The following is a 19,543-nucleotide window of genomic DNA, read 5'->3' as shown; positions in this document are numbered from 1 at the left end:
AAATAACTAAAACTAAAAGTATTTATTATTCTGACCGAGTAAATGTTACCACCACTATGACTGCAACTTGTATTATTACTTATTGCCAAATAAATATTAATACAAAAAACTAAAAGGCATGCACGCATTAGAATGGCCAGTTTAGTAATAAACAACAACAACAACAACAACAACAACAACAATAATAATAATAATAATAATAATAATGATAATAATAATACACCTCCCAAAGTCTCAGCCATATGTTTCCCGTGTTAAATCAATAAATCATATTTTCTTCTTCTTCCTCTTTTTCTTCTTCTTCTTTTTTCTTCTTCTTTTTTTTCTTCTTCTTTTTAGAATAATAATAATAATATTAATATTAATATTAATATAATAATAATAATTAATAATAATTATTATTTTATGCAGTACTGTAGACCAGTGTTGTAAAAAGTACCGAAAGAGTCATATTTGACTAAAAGTAAATATATCGTCACCTTTATGAAGAATTACAGAATTACAGTATCTGGTATGAAGTGTACTTAAGTATCGAAAGCAATTTACAGCCAATAAATCTATTTAAGTAGGCCTACCAAAAGTACAAATTAGGAGTATAAAGGAGAATACCAGCTTCCAAAATGTAATGGGAGTGAAAGTATAAAGTAGCAGTAAGTGAAAATACACCAGTAAAGTACAAGTACTTCAAAATTGTACTTAATTAGAGTTCTTGGGTAAATGTACTTAGTTACATTCAATCACTGCTGTACACTAGTACAGTATATAGTAATAGAATAAGAAGTTACATGTGCATGATCAGTGGTGCGCATGGCACTGCAGGTGCTGCAGGTGAACCGTGACCGCCATCTTGCGGCTAAACGCGGAAGTAGAAGAAGCAAGAACCTTGAGGAGAAGTCCCACTCTGACAGTATTTCCAAGTACCACTGCGGTCAGGTAGTCTAAGGCCGTCATAAACAGATAAATATACGCCTCCTTTTAAAAGAAAGTGTGGTGCAGAGTTTGTATAATGAACGGAAGCACTGATGATGCCTGATACATATATTCCTGATCAAGGTTATTATTTATTTGTTTTTACTTACGTGTGAGGCATCGCTTTTCCATAGACAATCTGCTGTAACGGAAATTGAAGTGGTGTCGGTCTCCTAGCAACCGCGAACGGTTGTCCACCTGCTTCGTCGAAGACGCCAAAGTCCTTGAAAGTCCCTCTGCTCTTAACTTTAGGCGAGCGTACCCTACATTAATTCGACTGTTTTTTCAAACAAAGGTAACTGAAGTACACTCAGTGGTTGAAGAAGACTCCTCAGGCACGTTTAGCGAGAAGTAATTAGCGTTTTATTAGCTGGCTGCAGCGCACCACACAAGCGGTTCGGGCTTTCAGGAGCAGAGCTGATGATTGAGAAGCTCAGCCTGACTTGTGATGGACGGCTGTCACACCGACAGCTCGCATGTTGTCACTCTTATTGTGGCCTGCCACTGCATGGCAAGGAAATGCTGATTTACAGTAATGTCGACAAAAAGCTGGAGGTTTGTTTAAGTTTTGTTGACTTGTGTACAGAAAACACCCTTCTACTTGTGGACATCAGTTAGCTAGCTAGCGTTAGCTACTAAGGCTGCAAGTGCAATTCACATTGAAGGCTTAACTATTCAAACCACATTGACATTTCTTTGTAATGTAAGTATTAATGTATTTAGTATCTGAAAACGCATTTTGCCCATCGCCTGTTTGTTTTGTATGGGGTCATTATTTTCTGTGTCATATAAAATGGGCCACAATATGGTAAGACAAAACAACATCTTACAATGTAGTAATATAATTTCTATAGCTAGATATTTTAAGTTGGGAAAAGACATTTTGATCTATCAATTACAATTTTGTGTTTAATTGTAATCAAACTCATATATGTAGCTAAACTTTTTAATTTTGTATGCTAATACAAGAGCAATGTTATAATGTATGTATTTCACTAGAGTCTAAATGTTTCTCCAAAGCCCCTGCTGCTCACTGGCCATCATGGTGAGATCACTGCAATGACTTTTGGAAAAGGTAGCAGACCTGTTCTCCTCTGCTCTGCCTCTGCTGAGTATATCATCATCTGGGATATTGAACTGTGCCAGAAGAGGACACAGGAGGGTAAGGAAACAGCTCTGTGTGTGCGCTCATGTGTACAGCAGTGCACTTGATCCCTTGGTTGAATTTTGTTCTGTTGTATCCAACACTAGCTAGTCTAAATCAGTGTTGTTTAGTGTTTTGTTTTCATTCACATTAAACTGTAGAGGGCACCTTTGCACATCCTATGTTGGACTGTGAGTATGATCATTTTCCTGAGTGAAAATCTTAACAAGCCTGCCACCTAGTGAAATGTTACCAAACAGGTCAGACTCATTGGTTTGTGTGCAGGTAAGGTTGCAGCTGGAACAGTTATCGGGACTTCAGTGGGTGAAGTCGTTCATCTTGCATTCTGTTTATCTGATGAACGAGTGGCTGCATGCTCAGGAGCAACTGTGTATGTTCTGAGCTCAAAGGTACAAGATGATGCATATTTTCACAATTTCCCTTTGTGCTCTATCTTACTTTCAATTACAAATACTGTACTTTGTTGTACTCTATGATTTATTTTAGCAGTAGTGTCAAAAGTCATAACTTTATCTTATCCAAGTTTCATTGTTGTTTTCCACATCAGAGACCTGATGTAATCTCTACGTTGACAAGCCACCTCGGGCCTTTAACATCAGCAGAGTTCTGTCCCTGGAATAAAGACATTCTTGTCACCACATCAGAGGATCGCACTTTTAAGGTTCTGCTTGAGAAACCAAAAATGACACTTTTTGTTCAAGGACACACACACCGACACACCATAATAACTATAAAGGTCTTTGCCTTGTCTCTTTTCAGGTGTGGGACTTAAAAAAGGAGACTGTTTGCTACCAGTCTTTTGTGCTTTCAGGTGAGATATTAATCTCGTTGGATCAAATTAATTTCACTGCCCACAATAACAGGAACATAAAGTCCTGAATCCTCTGATTAAATTTGTACAGCAGTAGTGGTAAAATCATATGTACAAGCTGGACCTATAAGAACTGTAAATCTATTAGTATATGAATTAGCCACGCATATTCAAATGACTTATCTTTAAGCACTGGTAAGACTTAAATTTAAGCACTTTAAATTTACAAGTAAGAAATAAGTAATACATTTTAAATGTCATGTTTTGCACAGTGACTGCTGTAGAGGAGTCAGAGCCTTGCAACATGATCGTAAACGTCACATTCTCTGACAACTTACCTAAAACAAATTCTTCAATTCTTTAGCCTCTCCACTGCTCAGTGTGCTCTTCCTGGAGGAGAACAGGCATCTTATCATCGGCTCAACTGATGGACAGGTAAGTGACTGAGGGACACAGCTTTAAACAGAGTTATGACTGAGACTGGAAGTTGTAACACACTTGCATCTATTGGTTTAGGTGTGGTGCTTTTCTCTCCCTGATGACCACAGGTGTCATCTGGTCACCAGAATGGACCTTCAGAAGATGGAAAAAAGACATCAAATGCACCAACAGTCTGTTAGCCATCCAACAGGTGATGTTGACAGATAACATCTGTTTTGATCAAATGCCTTTTAACTAATTCTATACCTCTTTTCAGCTGCCCAACTGAAAGATAAAATTGACTCATATTCATTATTATTCCTTTCTTATTTATTTCTTATTTTTTCTTCCAGGAGGCGCAGAACATTCAGCAGTAGATAAAGTGGAGACTTCAAAGCCTGTCCTCAAAATGGCTTCATGTAGCTCACTCACTGACACCAAAAGTGTGCATGACAAGTAAGTGAATAATAGCATTCATAAGCAGAGTGAAATGTTTATACGAGGAATTTGATGTCCGACATCATTTGATCAAGACAAGAACCCACTTGTTGGGTTGCAGTTTTTGCATTGCTAATGAAGAGGGTTTTCTGGGTCTTGTTAACACAGTAGACTCCTGACTGAGGCTTTTTGACCATTTTTGCATAACAATTTCAATTTCCACTGAAAAAACTAAAACCGGACCGATGCTTGAGTTTTGGGGGCCGATACCAATGGTAGGAAGTAAAAGATTCCAATATCAATATATTTGTAGACACACAAATATGTTTAGCAAAGAGCCTTCAAATGTGGCTATCAAACACTTGTAATGGTGGCAAGATATGTTACAGTTTAATAATGAACTTTATAGTCTAAATTACACCAGTTTACTGAAACGGTAAACTTACTGGAAATCTATCCCAAGCATCGTTTTCTACATTATAATTTCTAAAAAGAAAAGAAGAAGAAGGCACATATCAGGCAACATATATGCTGATACCGACATATCTGTGATAGGCCAATAATAGGGTCTGCACCAAGCAAACATGTTTTTTTACATCTGGAGAACAAGACTTGGAGGACATAACATCTCTCCAACCCTACAGTAATTCATTATAATCCTGTTTTGCACATGTTTTACCTTCTGCCATTTTGTGATTATATTTGAGTTAATTGTGCAGCTGTATTGCATTAGTGATTCACATCTTTTTAATGCTGTCTAACTTCCAGGAGCATGTCCTCTGAATTGGCAGACCTGGATAAGCAGTTATAAGATGGATGGATAGAGGGTCGGTTCTAATTATGTTTTTAAAACTGTTAACTTCATTCATTAGTCACAGGAAATGAGAAAGTCCAAGGTCGACTTGACTGTTCTCACTCTCAAGTGCTCAAAGTGAATTGGTGGACCTTATCATTATGACTTCACCATGATGGAGAACTGCTTTACTTCATTTGTGACTAGGAATCTTCCTGTTGAAGCAGGACATGATACTTTCAACACTGTGTATATTCTCAAAGGCTCCATTTAGTACATATTTCCACAAGGTATAAATTGCATGTGATCCAGGAAAATATTACAGAAGCGGTTCAAGCACAGTTGTCATGAAAAAGAACAACAAATAGCTACACATTTCTGCCATTAACACCATATAGATGTCTGACTGTCACAGAAGCCTGGAAAAAACGCCACATCTTTACGGGCTAATTGCTGCACGTGTCCACACAGTCACAGGAAACTTCACACATCACAGGAAACTTTGCCACCTCGTAGCATAAACTGTTTCAGGCTGTTAAAACATTTGATGTTATGACAGGAAGCAGGCACTTAAAGAACACAGACATAACTCTCTGTGTATTTTGTGGACCACTGGAATGAAATGGACATTGATTCCTCTTTGCTCTAAGCAAAGCACATGATCTCAGTGCTACATCATTCAAGTCTTGACCCAAACAGACGCTAATGTGTAAAATCTAGTTCATCAACTGTGTGCAACCACTGTTTTACTGGCCTCCATCTGATGAGCTTATATAAAAAATATATGTATTATGGGATAAGTATGTGTAGAATTTAAAATTTAGACGTTGGCGCCCTCCACTGGTATATTCAAAAAAGACACTTTGGCATCCGGACATTAACACTGCAAACTCTTGTACAAACCTTCAGAAGAATTTGAACGATGCAATAATCACATACATTTTCCACACACAAAAGCTTTCATTGTCAACGAAAAACATGCCGGGCATGAAAATAATGATGCACTAAAATGTAAAACTTCTCTAACAAAAACAATCTCAGCATGTAGCTCAGTGCAGGAAGTGGATAGAAAAGGAACCATCAGACTCAACTTCTTCTTCTCTCTACTCTGTGTGGCAGTAGTTTCCATCTCACTGGGTGTGCATAGTTTAGACTACATGAAGTCAAAAGGAAACCTGAATAAAAACCTATAGTCCTATGGTGTGCATGGCTTGCCACTTCATCACATCAGTGTGTTTTTCTTTTGTGAGGTTACACCATCTTTCCTCAAATGATCTAAGAAAATACTTTTAAGGGAAATCCTGTAACACAGTTTTTCCATATGTCTCTTTTTGGGCCCCTGCAGGAACAACAGCTGGCTATGTATTGGAAGCTCTGATGGCCTGTATGTGGTGGATCTGGCTACCTCGGAACTCCTAAGAGTACTATATTTCAAAGGTAGGCTGGTTGTGGTGTGACTGTCATATGTTTTTGCATTTACCATCTTAAGATTATCTTTCTTTATAAGGAACACTGTGATTGATTTTCAAATTCCAAAGGGAATTTGGTACTACTTCTTTTCCATATCCTTTCTGCTTTGCTGCAGTTTTTTGAAAATAAAAGCAGTGCTGTTAATCTCAGCAAAATCTATTGCTTACTTATATAAGCCCGGTTCTCAGAGTATCATAAGTAAGATGAATAAGTCCTAATCATTCAGTCCTGCCAACACTGCATTACAGTGTCCTGCGTAGAGTGTGTCAATAGTAGTTAGTTACCCAAATAGGTAGCCCTGCCGTAGTGCTCTCTCTGAGTGGACCATTAGTTCGCTCATTACATTTTAAAAAGCAATCTTGGGCTAAGTGACATTGAATGTCCTGAATGGCATTATCCGATAGTTGTACACGAAAGGACAAACCTGCTTCCCATTTTTGTTAGGGACACTTTTGGTTCAAAGTTGATTAGGCTACCTTATTAGGCTACCTTATGGTCATTTTGGTCAAAAATTATAATAACTCCAGTACACTATCACCTTTATGTATGCAACTGGACAACTTAAAAATTACCTTTGTGTCGAAGTAAAACTTTGCACACAGTGTCAACAAAAACTTCATATTATAAACTCTACAAAGATAAGATATTATCATTAATATTCTAATGATCGTATCATTAGAATATTATATATTCTAATGATATGTATATCAATAGCATGTATGCTCACATTTTCAATGTTGATTTCTTTGCATAATGTAAAGCAGCTGATACATACGAACTGGAAATTGAACGTATCCAAAATCCATGACTGATGTTCATTCTTCTAGATTACCACAGCCTGAGCATCACACTGGCTGGGACGTGGTCAATGTCTTCAGGGTGGGATAACTCTGTGAGTATTTCCAATAACATCTTGACAAAACCACAATATAGTTTTTGAATACATTGCTTGTAATCAGTCCTCATTCAGAGTTTTCTCGTTTACAAATGATCTTTTGGTTCAGACTACTTGCTGAAGACTGTGCATTCCTGCATGCTTTTGTCATTACTAGTCAATCTTGTCTTTATACGATAATAAAAGTTTAACTACTGAATTAATGAAAATTTCCATCCCTCTACAATATGAACCCTTGAAATCAATCCCTGTTAAGTAAGTGGATCTTGTGGAGTGTTTCCTATACTCGTTGTGACTATCTTAAGGTGTTCCTATATTCATTTTATTATACTGCAAACTATGTTTTCATAGTACACTCCAGGATTATGTGAAATATATATTTTTACAAGATTTGACTGTTTGCTCGCTGAACAAAAGGGATATTCAAACACCCTCCCTTGTATTCTGTATTTTCCTGAACATTAGCCATAAAGATGCTGTACATCTATTCTATTCGATCTATTTCTCTTTTTAAAGGCAATTATGGCCATTGAATTATTTTGATATTAACTAATTCTTGAATTCCTTGTCACGCAGATGGTGTTTTTAGTGAGCTCTTTGTTTACTCCATGCGTCGTCCTGATGGAGTTACGTGTGTCTGAGCTAGGGAGTAACCGGACTTGTGGTGAAGGCTTTTCGGTGTTCCCGAGGTAACCTGGAGTGAAAGGAAAATCCTTAGTGATATCTGTACGTTGACCCCCTAGAGGACAAATCGTCCTTTTTACTTGCTCCCTTCAATAGAATCTTGAGCATAATCTTGAATACGCAGGGACTGAAAGCCAAGTTAAGAAATTACTGCTAAATGCAGTAGTATCCTGTATATCTCAGCTGCTTGATAATATGCTTTTCGGTTATTCTGTGTCTTCTATGTCGTGAACAACTCTGTGAGAGACACAAATAAGAGAAAACAACTGCTTTTCTGTAGTTTACACAATCATTTTGTTGCAGTCTGGATCTGCTGTGCTCAGTGAATGACTAAACTGAAATGTTTTTATATGTCTAAGCTCTTAAATCCGCATGAGTTTTAATAAAGCTCTTCGTACTGGATGTACTCCTAATCCAGAAAATCATACTTATTACTCTCACAATAACTTTGCTTTTATAATGCCAAAGATTGAGAATTGTCCTCTGGGGAAGGAATGAAATTCATTCAGGTATTAGCTGTACCTCCATAAATGATTATTTAGCAAAATCCAGCAGCACCAATAAACAGCGATGAATTAAATAATATCAAATGTTATGTGTTTTTCGACTTTAACAAAATTTGCAGCTTTTCAGCCAAAGCGTAATCATGTCAGCTTGTTAAAACCTGCAAAATATACTGCAGCTGTAGACATGTTGCTTTCTCTCAGACACTGGTCACCTGACCTCACTAACAGTAGGACGTATGAGTGGGGTCTGTTATTCAGATGGCCTCCTGCCTGTAACTCCCTCTGACTCTGACATTTCCATATTAACTTGGCCTATTATAACCATTCTTGCCATCTGGATTTTCATGAGTCAGCAATATTATGGTACTGAGAATTAGAAGGACTAATAATCCTAATGGAAAATGCTGTGCTCCTGCATTTCCAGTAACTCTTCTCTCCCCGTTTCCACCCTCCCTTGTTTTCAGTTCTCCTCTGCTGCCTGAATCTCCTCTGAATGCTGCATTCGAGAAGAAGGAGCCCAATCTTCCAAAAAAGAAAGGTCAGCATGCCTGTCGTTGTCGTCACACTCACTCAGCTCTCACTTATGCTCATGCACTAAAAAAGGAGCTACTGCTGTTTGATGACTCTTGGTTTTAAAAGTCTGACCCATTTTGTAGTTCACTCCATGTCTGGCCTGTTGGCTGTTTTGCTTGGACGCAGACGATTCTCTTAAATTGTACTTATTGTAGGTTTGTAGAAAGCCTGTTTGGCTATTAGAAGAGCTACTGAGAACCTCCTTATTATCTGTAAATATAGAGGATTGAAAAGATTCCATTTGTTGCCTTGTACAGGGTGTTGATGTGGCATTCATCATAAGATTTCCTTCAGTTTTCATTTGCCACATAGGCAGGTACTTCAAATTATGCAACAGTAAAAGTAAAACACAGTTAGACTGATAAATTCTCACTAATTTAAACACTAACATTTTGTTGTGTGGTTGCTTCTTGCAGTGGTGGATTCCGAGGTAAAGTGAGCCTATTTGTGGTTCTTGGGTGTATCATTAGGATCTGGCAGCTTGAAACTATTCTGCAGGAGACCTACATTACAGTATACTGTGGTTTACATGTTGCTCTTACAGAGAGTTAGCGCTGAGAAAGCCAGTATTCACCAGACTCCCCACAGCTCGAGTGAAGGGAGCTGCCAGTGCCAGACTATGTAGGAGATCTTCAGGGGAGTGTAGAGGTGCTGCGTGACTGCAATGTCAGACCGAAAAACCACAAAGATTTACAGACTAGTGAAACCCGCCATGCTGCCCCCCATGCGTCTCTGTATTCTTAAGGATATCTGCAGGATTGTATACAAATTACACCATAAACCTCTGAGACTGCTGCTGGAAAGGAAAATTGTAAGCCTGGCACAAGTCTGAGAGAGCCTTTTTAAAAGAACTGTGAGTGCAGATTAGATATCTGCTGTCGTGTCAAACTGCCATGTAACATAATCATGAGGTGAAACAGGACTTGGCTTATTGAGATGATGATAATCAGCTGCCATTACTTTGAGCATGATGTCACCGGTCTAAAGTGTAGCTGCCTGGATTAAGTTGTTTTATAGGTATGGTATCAGGGGACTACTAATGCTGCACTTAGTGTTGAATTGCATGTTAAAAACTCTTTTTGAAATATTTTATATAGAAAGTGATCAAATATTACCTGGAAAGCCGCTAGATTCACAAGATTACGTAATGATGTGACATCGGAAATCTGTCTTGCCAGGCTTAGTGTCAGAGGTTAGCGTAGATCCTGCAGTAGCATCTGTTATATCAGACTTCACTAAAAGAAGAGCAAAGCACAACACTGAGGACCTTTCTCTATTAAAAAGATATTTCATTCTTATCTTAGCTGGCTTCGCTTATTATTTTATGCATTAGGGCACATTCAGTTTAGAGGCAGTTGGTCAGCTGGTCCCAGGTCTGCTGGTGCTCTGTTTTCCCACCACAGCCACACCTCCACATGACTGTGCTCAAAGCAGCACAATGGCTGAAGCTGTAGAAGGAGCATGGTTTTCCAATAGTGCTAACTGCTAATATTTACAGATGAAGCAACAAAAATTTTATTCCGTAAATTACTCACTATTCAATTAACTTTTTCAGTAGGTACTTTTGTACTAAAGTGGTTATTTTGATGACTATGTTTACTTCTACTGAAGTAATTGTTTTTGAAAAGTAACAGTACTTTTACTTGAGTAAAGTTTTTGGCCACTCTACCGACCTCTGGTTATAGTAACATTAAAATAAAATACTGATGAAATTTATACTTTAACAATTAATGTTTTTTCTATGTCAGGAACTTGTAACTCAGTAGAAAAATGGTTCTCTAATTTGTCCTTAGATGTCACAAATGTATAAAAAAAATGAAATGACTTCAAATGGAGACACAGGCTTAGATTTATGTAAATAAAACTCAGTGCTCATCTAAAATATAATCTGAATGACTACTGCAGGATATCTGCCTACTTTGACATGACACAGAGCATTAAGCGTCAATGTCGGCCTTATTCTTTGAAACTCCTTTGCTAGTTTTGGATAGAGTGAGATGGGAAAAACAGAGAACTGTGCGGCCTTGACTGGTCCACTTTGAATGAAAGAGAAAATTGTTTCGTGCCTTTCACTATTGTTCCATTCGTCACTGCTGTACAGCAACTACAGTACAGAGTGCCTCCTGTTCACATCTAGCTCTCTATTAAAGTTTGATATTGTGGTTAGTGTTTTATCCGCATAGCTACATGTAGTATCACATTCTTTGCCCTCTTTATACATTTCCCTCCAGTGTGCTACACATATGTTCCACACATTCTTCAGATGTAACATGATTTCAATTGCTGTCAGACCCTTAGTTTGGCTCCATATTCATAATTCCTGTCAGTCTTTGGTTACTGTGCCTCTGATACCTTTTTACTTCTGCTTTCTCTCTTTTCACCTAGTGTGTGCCCCACTTTTCACAGGTCAGTAAGGCAATAACTCATACCAGAGAGTCTGGTTACAGTCAAAATAATATCTTTGAGACATATATAGCTGCTACGGTCTATACACTTTTAGAAGCTTGAATTATTTTGTATTTTTCTTGGGTCAATTTCAACAGCTAACTCAGAGGGAGGTCTGAGTGTGTGTCTCCTGTTCTCTGACTAAGCACAAGAATAAGTGTATTATGGGCTGGCCTGAGCCTTGTGCCTTCCAATGCAGGCAAACCAAACTGTAGAATCATTGTCACTTCTTTAAATCACTGAAACTAAAAAGTGTAGTTATCATTTGTTGCTTTTTTTTTGTTGTTGTGTCTGAAGCTAAACATCCTACATTTCAACAGACTGAAGAATTATGAAACCATATTACTGCGATTGTTAAGAGAGATTAGGCTAAGTCTGACATAATGAGGTAAGAGCCGTAAATGGAGCACCGCTGTGATTTTACGCGGATATGACTCGACTTGGAAATTTGTCTGAAACTCTCACTTTGCTTCAAATAGCGTCTAAGTCTCAAGTCAGCGTAAATTATGAGATTTTTACTGCCTCATAAAACTATATGACCATTATATATCAGCAGGGGGTCAATAGGGCTGCTGAGCAATGCCAAGTGATTGTGTCGCCAGGTAATTAGATCTCTGGCCTGAAATGCCTTGTTTCTGCATATAATCTGTGCTGGATCAAAAGCTCCTCATACATCACCTCCCACATAACACAGTGGAGAAATAAAGGACGGTGCTACATGTGAGCGACCAGTGTCACAAGACCTGCAATAGCACATTTATTATAAACATCTTTGCTGATTGATACCATACAATACCAACTTGACCTAAGTTAGATACCAGGTTAAAAAAGCTGTTGCAGAGCTCAACTGAGAAAGTAAGACTATTGTTTTGATAGAAGCAAGACAGCATGAAAAATATCAGCAGCAATATTCTTTGAGGCTGAACGGATAAAGTAACAACATGTACCAAAAGAGAACTCAAATTTCAATTCAAAATCCAAGGAAAAGGGTAATTGTTCAGAGGTTTTCAAGTGTATTTAACAGGAAAATATCCATCAAGCCAAACCTGGAGTGAACATTGGCACTGCTGATCAAAGATGAAAAGCACTCCCCGATAAGAGAGGATCAAAAAGAGATCCAGATGTGCTTCTCTTTGACTTTGACTGGTTGGTTTCACTTGCATACAATTTATCATTGTGTTGGGACTGTGCCTGAGTCATACAAGAGCCTAAGCAGGACAACTGATATTACCTAGCATACAAATATTGCATAAATCACAGTCAGGGGAGACTGTGTAGCTGTTGTGCAAGTTTAATGATAAATTAATTTAATCTAAAGTACTTTTCACACTGCACTTAGCCCCTGGCTAAGAAAGACTTCACACTGGCACAGTCTCGGCACATTCCAAAGTGGGCTAAACCCAACTTTAGCCTAGGGCTCACTGGCCCGTCTCCAGAGCAGGGTTAGCCCGAGTTTGTGGGGTTATCCCCTGAAAATCTGCTAAACACAGGGCTAAAAGGTCTCAGGATCAAACAAGGCTAAAGTAAAGTAGTAGTAACTCATCATTCTAGCACTGTTAACATTAGTCATGTGTTCACGACTAATGTTAACAGTGCTAGTAGAATTGCAGTGTGATTTGTATAGCCCAGGGTTATCCCAGGGTCAACTCTAAGCCTGGGGCTAAGGATAGCCCTGGGCTAAGAATATGCAGTGTGAAAAACCCTTTAATTATTAAAAAATAGTGGTACATCTCTTTTACAGGTTTTTTTTGGTGAAGTTATTACCCATAGGTTTGCTTGCAGTTATTGACTGTCATCAGGAATTCTGTTATCAGGTTTTCCTTTTTGAAAATGTTTAAAAAATAATTCAAATGCCATCTCTCATATTGTCATATAGAAAATAAGATACTGCTGTAAACACACCAATGTGACTTGAAACAACAGCCCGTCAATAAACTGTGGTACCTTTCAAAGTGAATTACCATCAAGGAAAAAAATAGCTGTGGAATATATACATGTATTACTGCATGGAAAGAAATTAAAGAGCTGTGTCTAAGAGCTGAAACAGTTGACTTGTTGTTTGTGGTAATGCTAGTCAACTAAATTAATTGATGAATTAATGTAACAAGATAACATTTTCATAGGTTAATCTCTGCTTAGATGCTAAACTAAGGTTGAATTCGAGTCAAGGCTGTAAACCAAAAAAATATTTATGTATATTTTTCTCTGATACAACTTATGTCCAAAGTTACCGCCCAGAGATTATGCGACTTTTTCTTACTTTGCCTGCTATTTGACAGGAGAACAGTTCTTGGAGAGCCTCACACATTTTAATGGTTGTGGAAAAAGTGAGCTCATTGTAATATAGTAAGGCCACTGACAGTGAACAGGGAGCAGAATGAACCATCCCATGGTTTGTGGCTGATGCGTTTAATGCTCACAGCACGGAGTGGTCTCCTAATCGTATTGTATCTTCCTTTCCTAGTATACCCATGAAACCCACAACAGTATAATGAGTAGTTCCATCATAATTATGGAAAATAATGAACAGAAGTCTTTTATTCCTTTGGACCACTCATTTGTAAATTGAACTCTTTCTTTTTAGTATCTTCTTTCTATGGTTTGGACATATATAATGTCATTAAGTACTTGTGTTTGTCAGTCTGTGTCTAATGGACCACCTCATCTTAGGGGGAATAAAGGAGCAGCCTCTGGTTTTCCATTCAAAAGTGAGATCGTCTGGATATACCAGTGCCCCAAGGTATGTTCACAGAATAACATTTTGCCTAATAGAAAATCGAATTACAGTTAATTGCATTGTCCAAAATTGAATAAGGATTAAGAAAAACTCTCAAGGAAATTCAAGTGAGAGGAGAATTGGAACTTTTTTCTTGGATAGCTTTATTTTCATTCTTCACTATGCATTCCACTAATGTTATGATTTCAGTGTTTCCCAGGACTCCCCTTATTAAAATATATCACACATATTACTCTTAAACACTCGAGATGAAATGTATCCACAAAATTTCCATCATCATAGCACTTGCCTTGTACAGGACACTTCATACTAAGGTTAGGTTAGGTCAGGTTAATGGGGGTAGAAAAGTGACCTTGGATATTTGCTGCCACCCCAAGACTTAGCTGGTAAGTGTACTCCGATCAGTGACATCACTGGAGGCAATTTATCAGATTACACGCAGCTTCCTCTGCAGCCACAAAAGGTTTTATACTATGTTTTTCACATATGCACTTATACTCCCCAAGACTTGTCAACACACTTTAATGTGTAAAAGTGCTGGAGTTACCCTTTAAGAAAGGCACCTTGACGTGTCTAGCAAACTCTCCAGACTTCACTCATGACATTACATTCATTTTTTTGTTTGTTTGTTTGTTTGTTTTTGATTTTTCAGAAGAATTATGTTTTCACCTAAAACAAATATTCAGAAGAATCCTTCCACTAAAAAGGCTACTAAAAATACGTAAGCAGTTCCATAATTTTAAATACAATGTTTTCAAAAGTTGTGTTGATATAAATACTAATCTTCTTCTCTTTTGGTCATTTAGGGGTTTTCTCCTTAGCGATTATCCAGCAGACAGTGCAGCACCAACTATTCCACACAGTCATCTGAGCACTGGCAACAAACCAGTCTACTGCTTTCAGTACTCAGGTGAGACTGATTTGCTGCGGCAACACACAAAACATAATGTAATCATGTATGTGGGTAAAGTTAAAAAATCATTATGTATTACTTTCTTCTCATAGACAACAAATCAATAGTGAGCACAGAAACTCAGGCAAAGTAGTGATACGAAGAAATTTTAGTCGACTGGGACAGGAGTTTCTAAGGTTTACAGTGAGAAATGGAGATCGTACATTTTTTATTAATAGAGATTTCCTGATGGACACTTAGACTGGATTTACAATAAATGTCATTGCAACTGCACATTTCAGGTACTACAGTAGTCTTTCCTATCCCTAAAACTAAGTAGATCCTGGTTACGTCTGTGTAATCACATCAAAATTATTCTGAGCTCTCAGTTGTTCACCCAAAACCATCCCATGGCCAGGTGTCAGGACCTCAGCATATTCCTCCATGATACTACAAAAGAAATGAAGGCTTTTTACATACAATGCCAATTGGAGCCTGGATTTTTAATATTTCGTCAACAGTAAGACTGTTCTGAGCCTTGCTATGCAAACAGGAAAGCCTCATACGGCATTGAGTTTTTTTTCCATCCTCCACTGGAAGGGTGAATTAAGGTAAAACAATAATTTTATGATTTATGATGACATAACAGGTCATTGTTGTTGTTACAGAATTATATTACACTTCAGTATTGGTCCCTTTTCAGACAAAACACTTAACTTTCCCGCTGTTAAAAAAAATGCTTTCATATATTCGATAATAATAAATCAGCTGTTGACTGAAAAATCCTAATAAAAGGATTCTGTGGTTCTTTGTCTCTCCCAGGTGACGGGAAACAAATCCTGTGTGGTCTTGGCGACAGCTCGGTGTTATTGTACAAGTCCTCCCTCACTGGAAATCCAACTGTCTACACAGGTGCACAACCTCAAATATGCATACATTAAAAGCTTGCTGGTTATTTGGGTATTTGCCCTCTGTGAAATACGTGTTGTTGTCAGCAGTGCAGTTGAATGTTGATGCTTTGGATGATTTTTTTAAAATTATTAATTGACTCCTCACAAATTCTGCTCACATTTTTGGGCTATTCTAGGTTAAGATCTTGTGATGTTTTTATGAGACAAGGAGTATGTTAAGAAAAGGTCAGCCACAGCTTGGATTTAGGTCTGCCTTATTTGGGCTATTCCGATTAACATACTTGGAAATGGAGCCATTATGGCTTAAGATGAAAGACTGCAGGCAAATCCAAATATTCACTTACTCAGCTATCACTGTCAAAACTGTAGATTAAGAGTTCTCTCTCACCGGAAAAGGGTGGTTTGATTATATTCCAAAGCAAGAAATTGGTACGCTCTGTCTTTGTTTTTGTCAGGCAGTAAAACCAAGGTGATGGCAGAAATAGAAAGATGAAAGGGCAAATTGTCCTTTGAATGCAACTAGGTTTGAACTTACTGACACACTATTGAAGTTTAAGTATCACTCAGAGCAGTCAGTTCTGTCTGCCATCACACTGCCACTCAACACTGACAGGTACACAGAGGATTCCATGCATGTCAAGCATCTGTTTCACACTTGATGGCTTCCGTGCAGCGGGAACACAGTCTCCATAAGGGGGCAGCAGAGCTAAGAGGACAGAAGTTGAGGTGACCAGTGGGTCACCGAGAGCCTCTTCTCTTCACTCTGTCTGTCTCTCTGAACAGCACCATAAAAGTAAATGTTGCAGCCACACTCTGATTTCCAGGTTGGTTTCAGACCTCTCTTTATATGCAGGCCATGACAAGCCAGTAAGCAGTGTGAGCTGGAGTCTCAACAGACAGTGGTGGCTGAGTGCGTCAGAAGACCAGTCACTCCGAATCTGGACCCTTGGCAGCTCAGAGCCTGCCATTATCATGGTAAATTTACCCTTCATATACAGCACACACATTTACTTTTGTACTTTATTCTGTTTTATGGATTTCATTCAGTCCCAATCACCCTAATCTTAACCATCACCACGTTGTCTTAACCTTCACTTACTCATTTTTCTAAGCATAAGTCCTCACCATAAAAAATCAGTGAAATGAGGAGCAGCCAGAGTGACCTCATACTGCAAAAATCTCCTCACTCTAAAGATCTAAAATCTCAAATTGTTTTGGAAATAAAACAAAATAACTACAGACACATTTGTTTTACTTTCAGCCCTGTCTGGTAAGACCACTGTGACTGCTGGAAGGATTTTGTCCCTAATTGCAGTTGTTGTAAATGATGCCACACTTGAATGACAGTAAAACAGTGGTTGCTTCTGTATCCACAATGTTTTGCTTCATGTTTTCAAAGAGAGTTGAAGTCAGGCCCCTGTCAGTGGACCACCATGGACTTTATTTCAGCAGAAATGTGTACAGTAGTTAATGCGAGAGACAGCAGAAATGAAGTCATCTCCTTTAAACACTCACCGAAACTCATAACCGAACCTTGTAGAGCTGGTCCCGTATATTAGCAAGCTCGCAGAACTAACTAACTCTCCTTTCACATAACTGCAGATGTCAATATGGCCAGACTTGTTGTGATTTTCACCATTTTTAAAACTTTATCTGTTCCGAGGTGATGGCCTTGTTGGTGTTGGTCATGTAGATTGAGTGAGACAATGTAGTTCGGTGAGAAGTTTTATACAAAACTAAATGGTATTTTACTATCTTTTTACAACAAACTGAGACTTTCTCAACTCTGTGATCCTTTAAATTGACAAACATCATATGTGTAATTCATGGAACAATTCAAATGGGATTGACTACCATACTTTTTTTTCATAAGGTCATAAGGTCCCATGAGGCACACCCCTCTATTGGTTTTCTAGAACATGCTTTTAGGTATAAAGTCTCAGGCTTGGGTTCTGTATAAAGAGATGTGTCATGTGTTGAGAGTGATGGAAAATGTGCACCACATTATTAAATATGGTAATGCAGGTAAGAGATGCTATGATTAAGATGATCTAGTTTGTTTTGTCTGTAACTCATTAGAAAGTGCGTCATGGCCACCTTTATAACTTCAGCAGGGAAATTCTGTGTAATGTTCAAAGTGTACCTTTGACATATTGATAGAAAACTTGCTTAATTCAGTTTTTCCTCCTCTAATGAGAATGGCCTAATGGAATTAAAAAAGAGAGAGCCAAATTAATTGAGATGATTGAATGGTGTTTTTCTTGGCTCAAAGATAGTTACTTTGTCATTCAAAGCATCTGCTTGACTCAGAACATCCAAAACTCTGATCATGTGCAGAGCCTCCTTACTTCATCGGGTATCACATTTAATGGGACAGTCAGAAGTGTGTCTGCTTCCCCCATGCCAAGTTAAAACTCTGGGGTCTCCCCATAGCTGATGATAACCATCCCTGCATGCACTACTCAGTGAGATTGTTTGGAGCTTGGCTGGGTCTACAGCCTTTGACTGCTTGGTGTTCTTGTGAAACAACTTGGCAACAAATGCAAGTCTTTTCAGGGACAGGAGGTCTGTCGGGGTTAGCCAGAATTACAAATAGATTTGCACAGTTAGACTTAAAAACTCTAAAAAGAAATAACCTCAAAACAGCCTTATAGTATTCGTACAATTATCGTTGGAAGTCTTTAGATGTCCGTTGGTAAGTCAGGACAGCCCATCTGTTTGCTTCTTTTACCATTCTTAAGTCCAGCTGTGCAGTCTTGAGGTCAAGGAGAAAGACGTTAATGCCTTAACCAAAACATTTCTGATAAGGATGTCTATTCTTGAGTTCACTCCCTCCTCCTGTGGAACTGACTTTCTTGGAGTCCCTTTTTCAACATGAAGTGAGAAAAAGAAAAACGAGTGTTGTGGAGAGCAAACATTCAAGATTTTATGATCTACCATTAATGTTGACATGTTTGTGGGATAACACAGACAGTATCGTATGTGCAGATTATCACTCTACATTTGAGAGTGTTGCATGTGTCATTTCAAGCAATTTTAAAGTAATAGAGGTGTTCAGGACCTACTATTATAACTTTTTATTGCTTTCAGAAGTCAGCCGTGACTTTACTTTGCTTCAGATCACCTTCAGGCAATATGGAGTATATAGTTAGCAAAACTATTCAGGATTTATGAGTTTTCTGTGTCGGCATCAAATACATCGACATTCACTGTAACCTTATTAGTTCATTTTATTAGATTAAATTAGTGTTATATTTTTATTTTAGAAGTGTTTTTTGTTTTTAAGAGATATGTTTAACTTGTGTCTCTTTCCTTTCCTCCATTAGGGCAACAGTGTATTCTCTAAACCCATTAGAAGTGCTCAGTTTTATTACCTCGACAAATTTCTGCTTCTGGGATCTGGACCCTCTTTATGTTTGTATCTGTATAATGTGGACATCACACGTGACGACGTCAAAAGGTAATTATAAGTGATTATTTATACTTAATAGTGATGCATACTGTAAACTAGCTATTTAGTACACCATACAATGTAAAGAAAATATCAATACCACAAGAGTTTTGGCAAAGATATTTCTTTCCTTTTTGATGTCAAGCTGAATATCAGTTTTCAAAATTTTCAAATTCAAATGTTTCCTGAATGTGTAAGACATTGTAGTAATGGGGAATCAACAATAGTATTCTCTGGTAAGGCCTCAAACCATACATTAACCAACAGTATAGTGTTAACGTCATAGTTGTTGCATTCTTCTATATCTGCTGCCCAAAGTTGGCCTGCCATGAGGTAATAAATCACTGTTTATGCTGTTTTATTTTTGGTAGGCACTTTGCGCA

At 38.0% G+C, this 19,543-nt stretch overlaps 1 protein-coding gene across 1 annotated transcript in view; it reads left to right on the top strand.

Annotated features, from left to right (window-relative positions):
* Positions 1 to 1,198: 1,198 nt before the first annotated feature.
* wdr27 (WD repeat domain 27) overlaps positions 1,199 to 19,543 on the top strand; it is a 44,255-nt gene continuing 25,910 nt past the window's right edge. The window contains exons 1-18 of the mRNA XM_073482306.1: positions 1,199 to 1,524; positions 1,990 to 2,131; positions 2,399 to 2,523; positions 2,682 to 2,795; positions 2,894 to 2,945; positions 3,310 to 3,380; positions 3,462 to 3,576; positions 3,719 to 3,821; positions 5,942 to 6,033; positions 6,894 to 6,958; positions 7,538 to 7,650; positions 8,616 to 8,689; positions 13,840 to 13,909; positions 14,559 to 14,627; positions 14,713 to 14,816; positions 15,621 to 15,710; positions 16,563 to 16,684; positions 19,036 to 19,169. Of these exons, the coding sequence (XP_073338407.1) occupies positions 1,390 to 1,524; positions 1,990 to 2,131; positions 2,399 to 2,523; positions 2,682 to 2,795; positions 2,894 to 2,945; positions 3,310 to 3,380; positions 3,462 to 3,576; positions 3,719 to 3,821; positions 5,942 to 6,033; positions 6,894 to 6,958; positions 7,538 to 7,650; positions 8,616 to 8,689; positions 13,840 to 13,909; positions 14,559 to 14,627; positions 14,713 to 14,816; positions 15,621 to 15,710; positions 16,563 to 16,684; positions 19,036 to 19,169 (1,790 nt within the window). The 5' untranslated portion in view covers positions 1,199 to 1,389. The remainder of the gene's footprint in view (positions 1,525 to 1,989; positions 2,132 to 2,398; positions 2,524 to 2,681; positions 2,796 to 2,893; positions 2,946 to 3,309; positions 3,381 to 3,461; positions 3,577 to 3,718; positions 3,822 to 5,941; positions 6,034 to 6,893; positions 6,959 to 7,537; positions 7,651 to 8,615; positions 8,690 to 13,839; positions 13,910 to 14,558; positions 14,628 to 14,712; positions 14,817 to 15,620; positions 15,711 to 16,562; positions 16,685 to 19,035; positions 19,170 to 19,543) is intronic.

The sequence above is a fragment of the Pagrus major genome, chromosome 15, assembly GCF_040436345.1.
Source record: "Pagrus major chromosome 15, Pma_NU_1.0".
In the NCBI taxonomy this organism is placed as follows: domain Eukaryota; kingdom Metazoa; phylum Chordata; class Actinopteri; order Spariformes; family Sparidae; genus Pagrus; species Pagrus major.
This window is presented reverse-complemented; position numbering and strand designations above follow the sequence as displayed.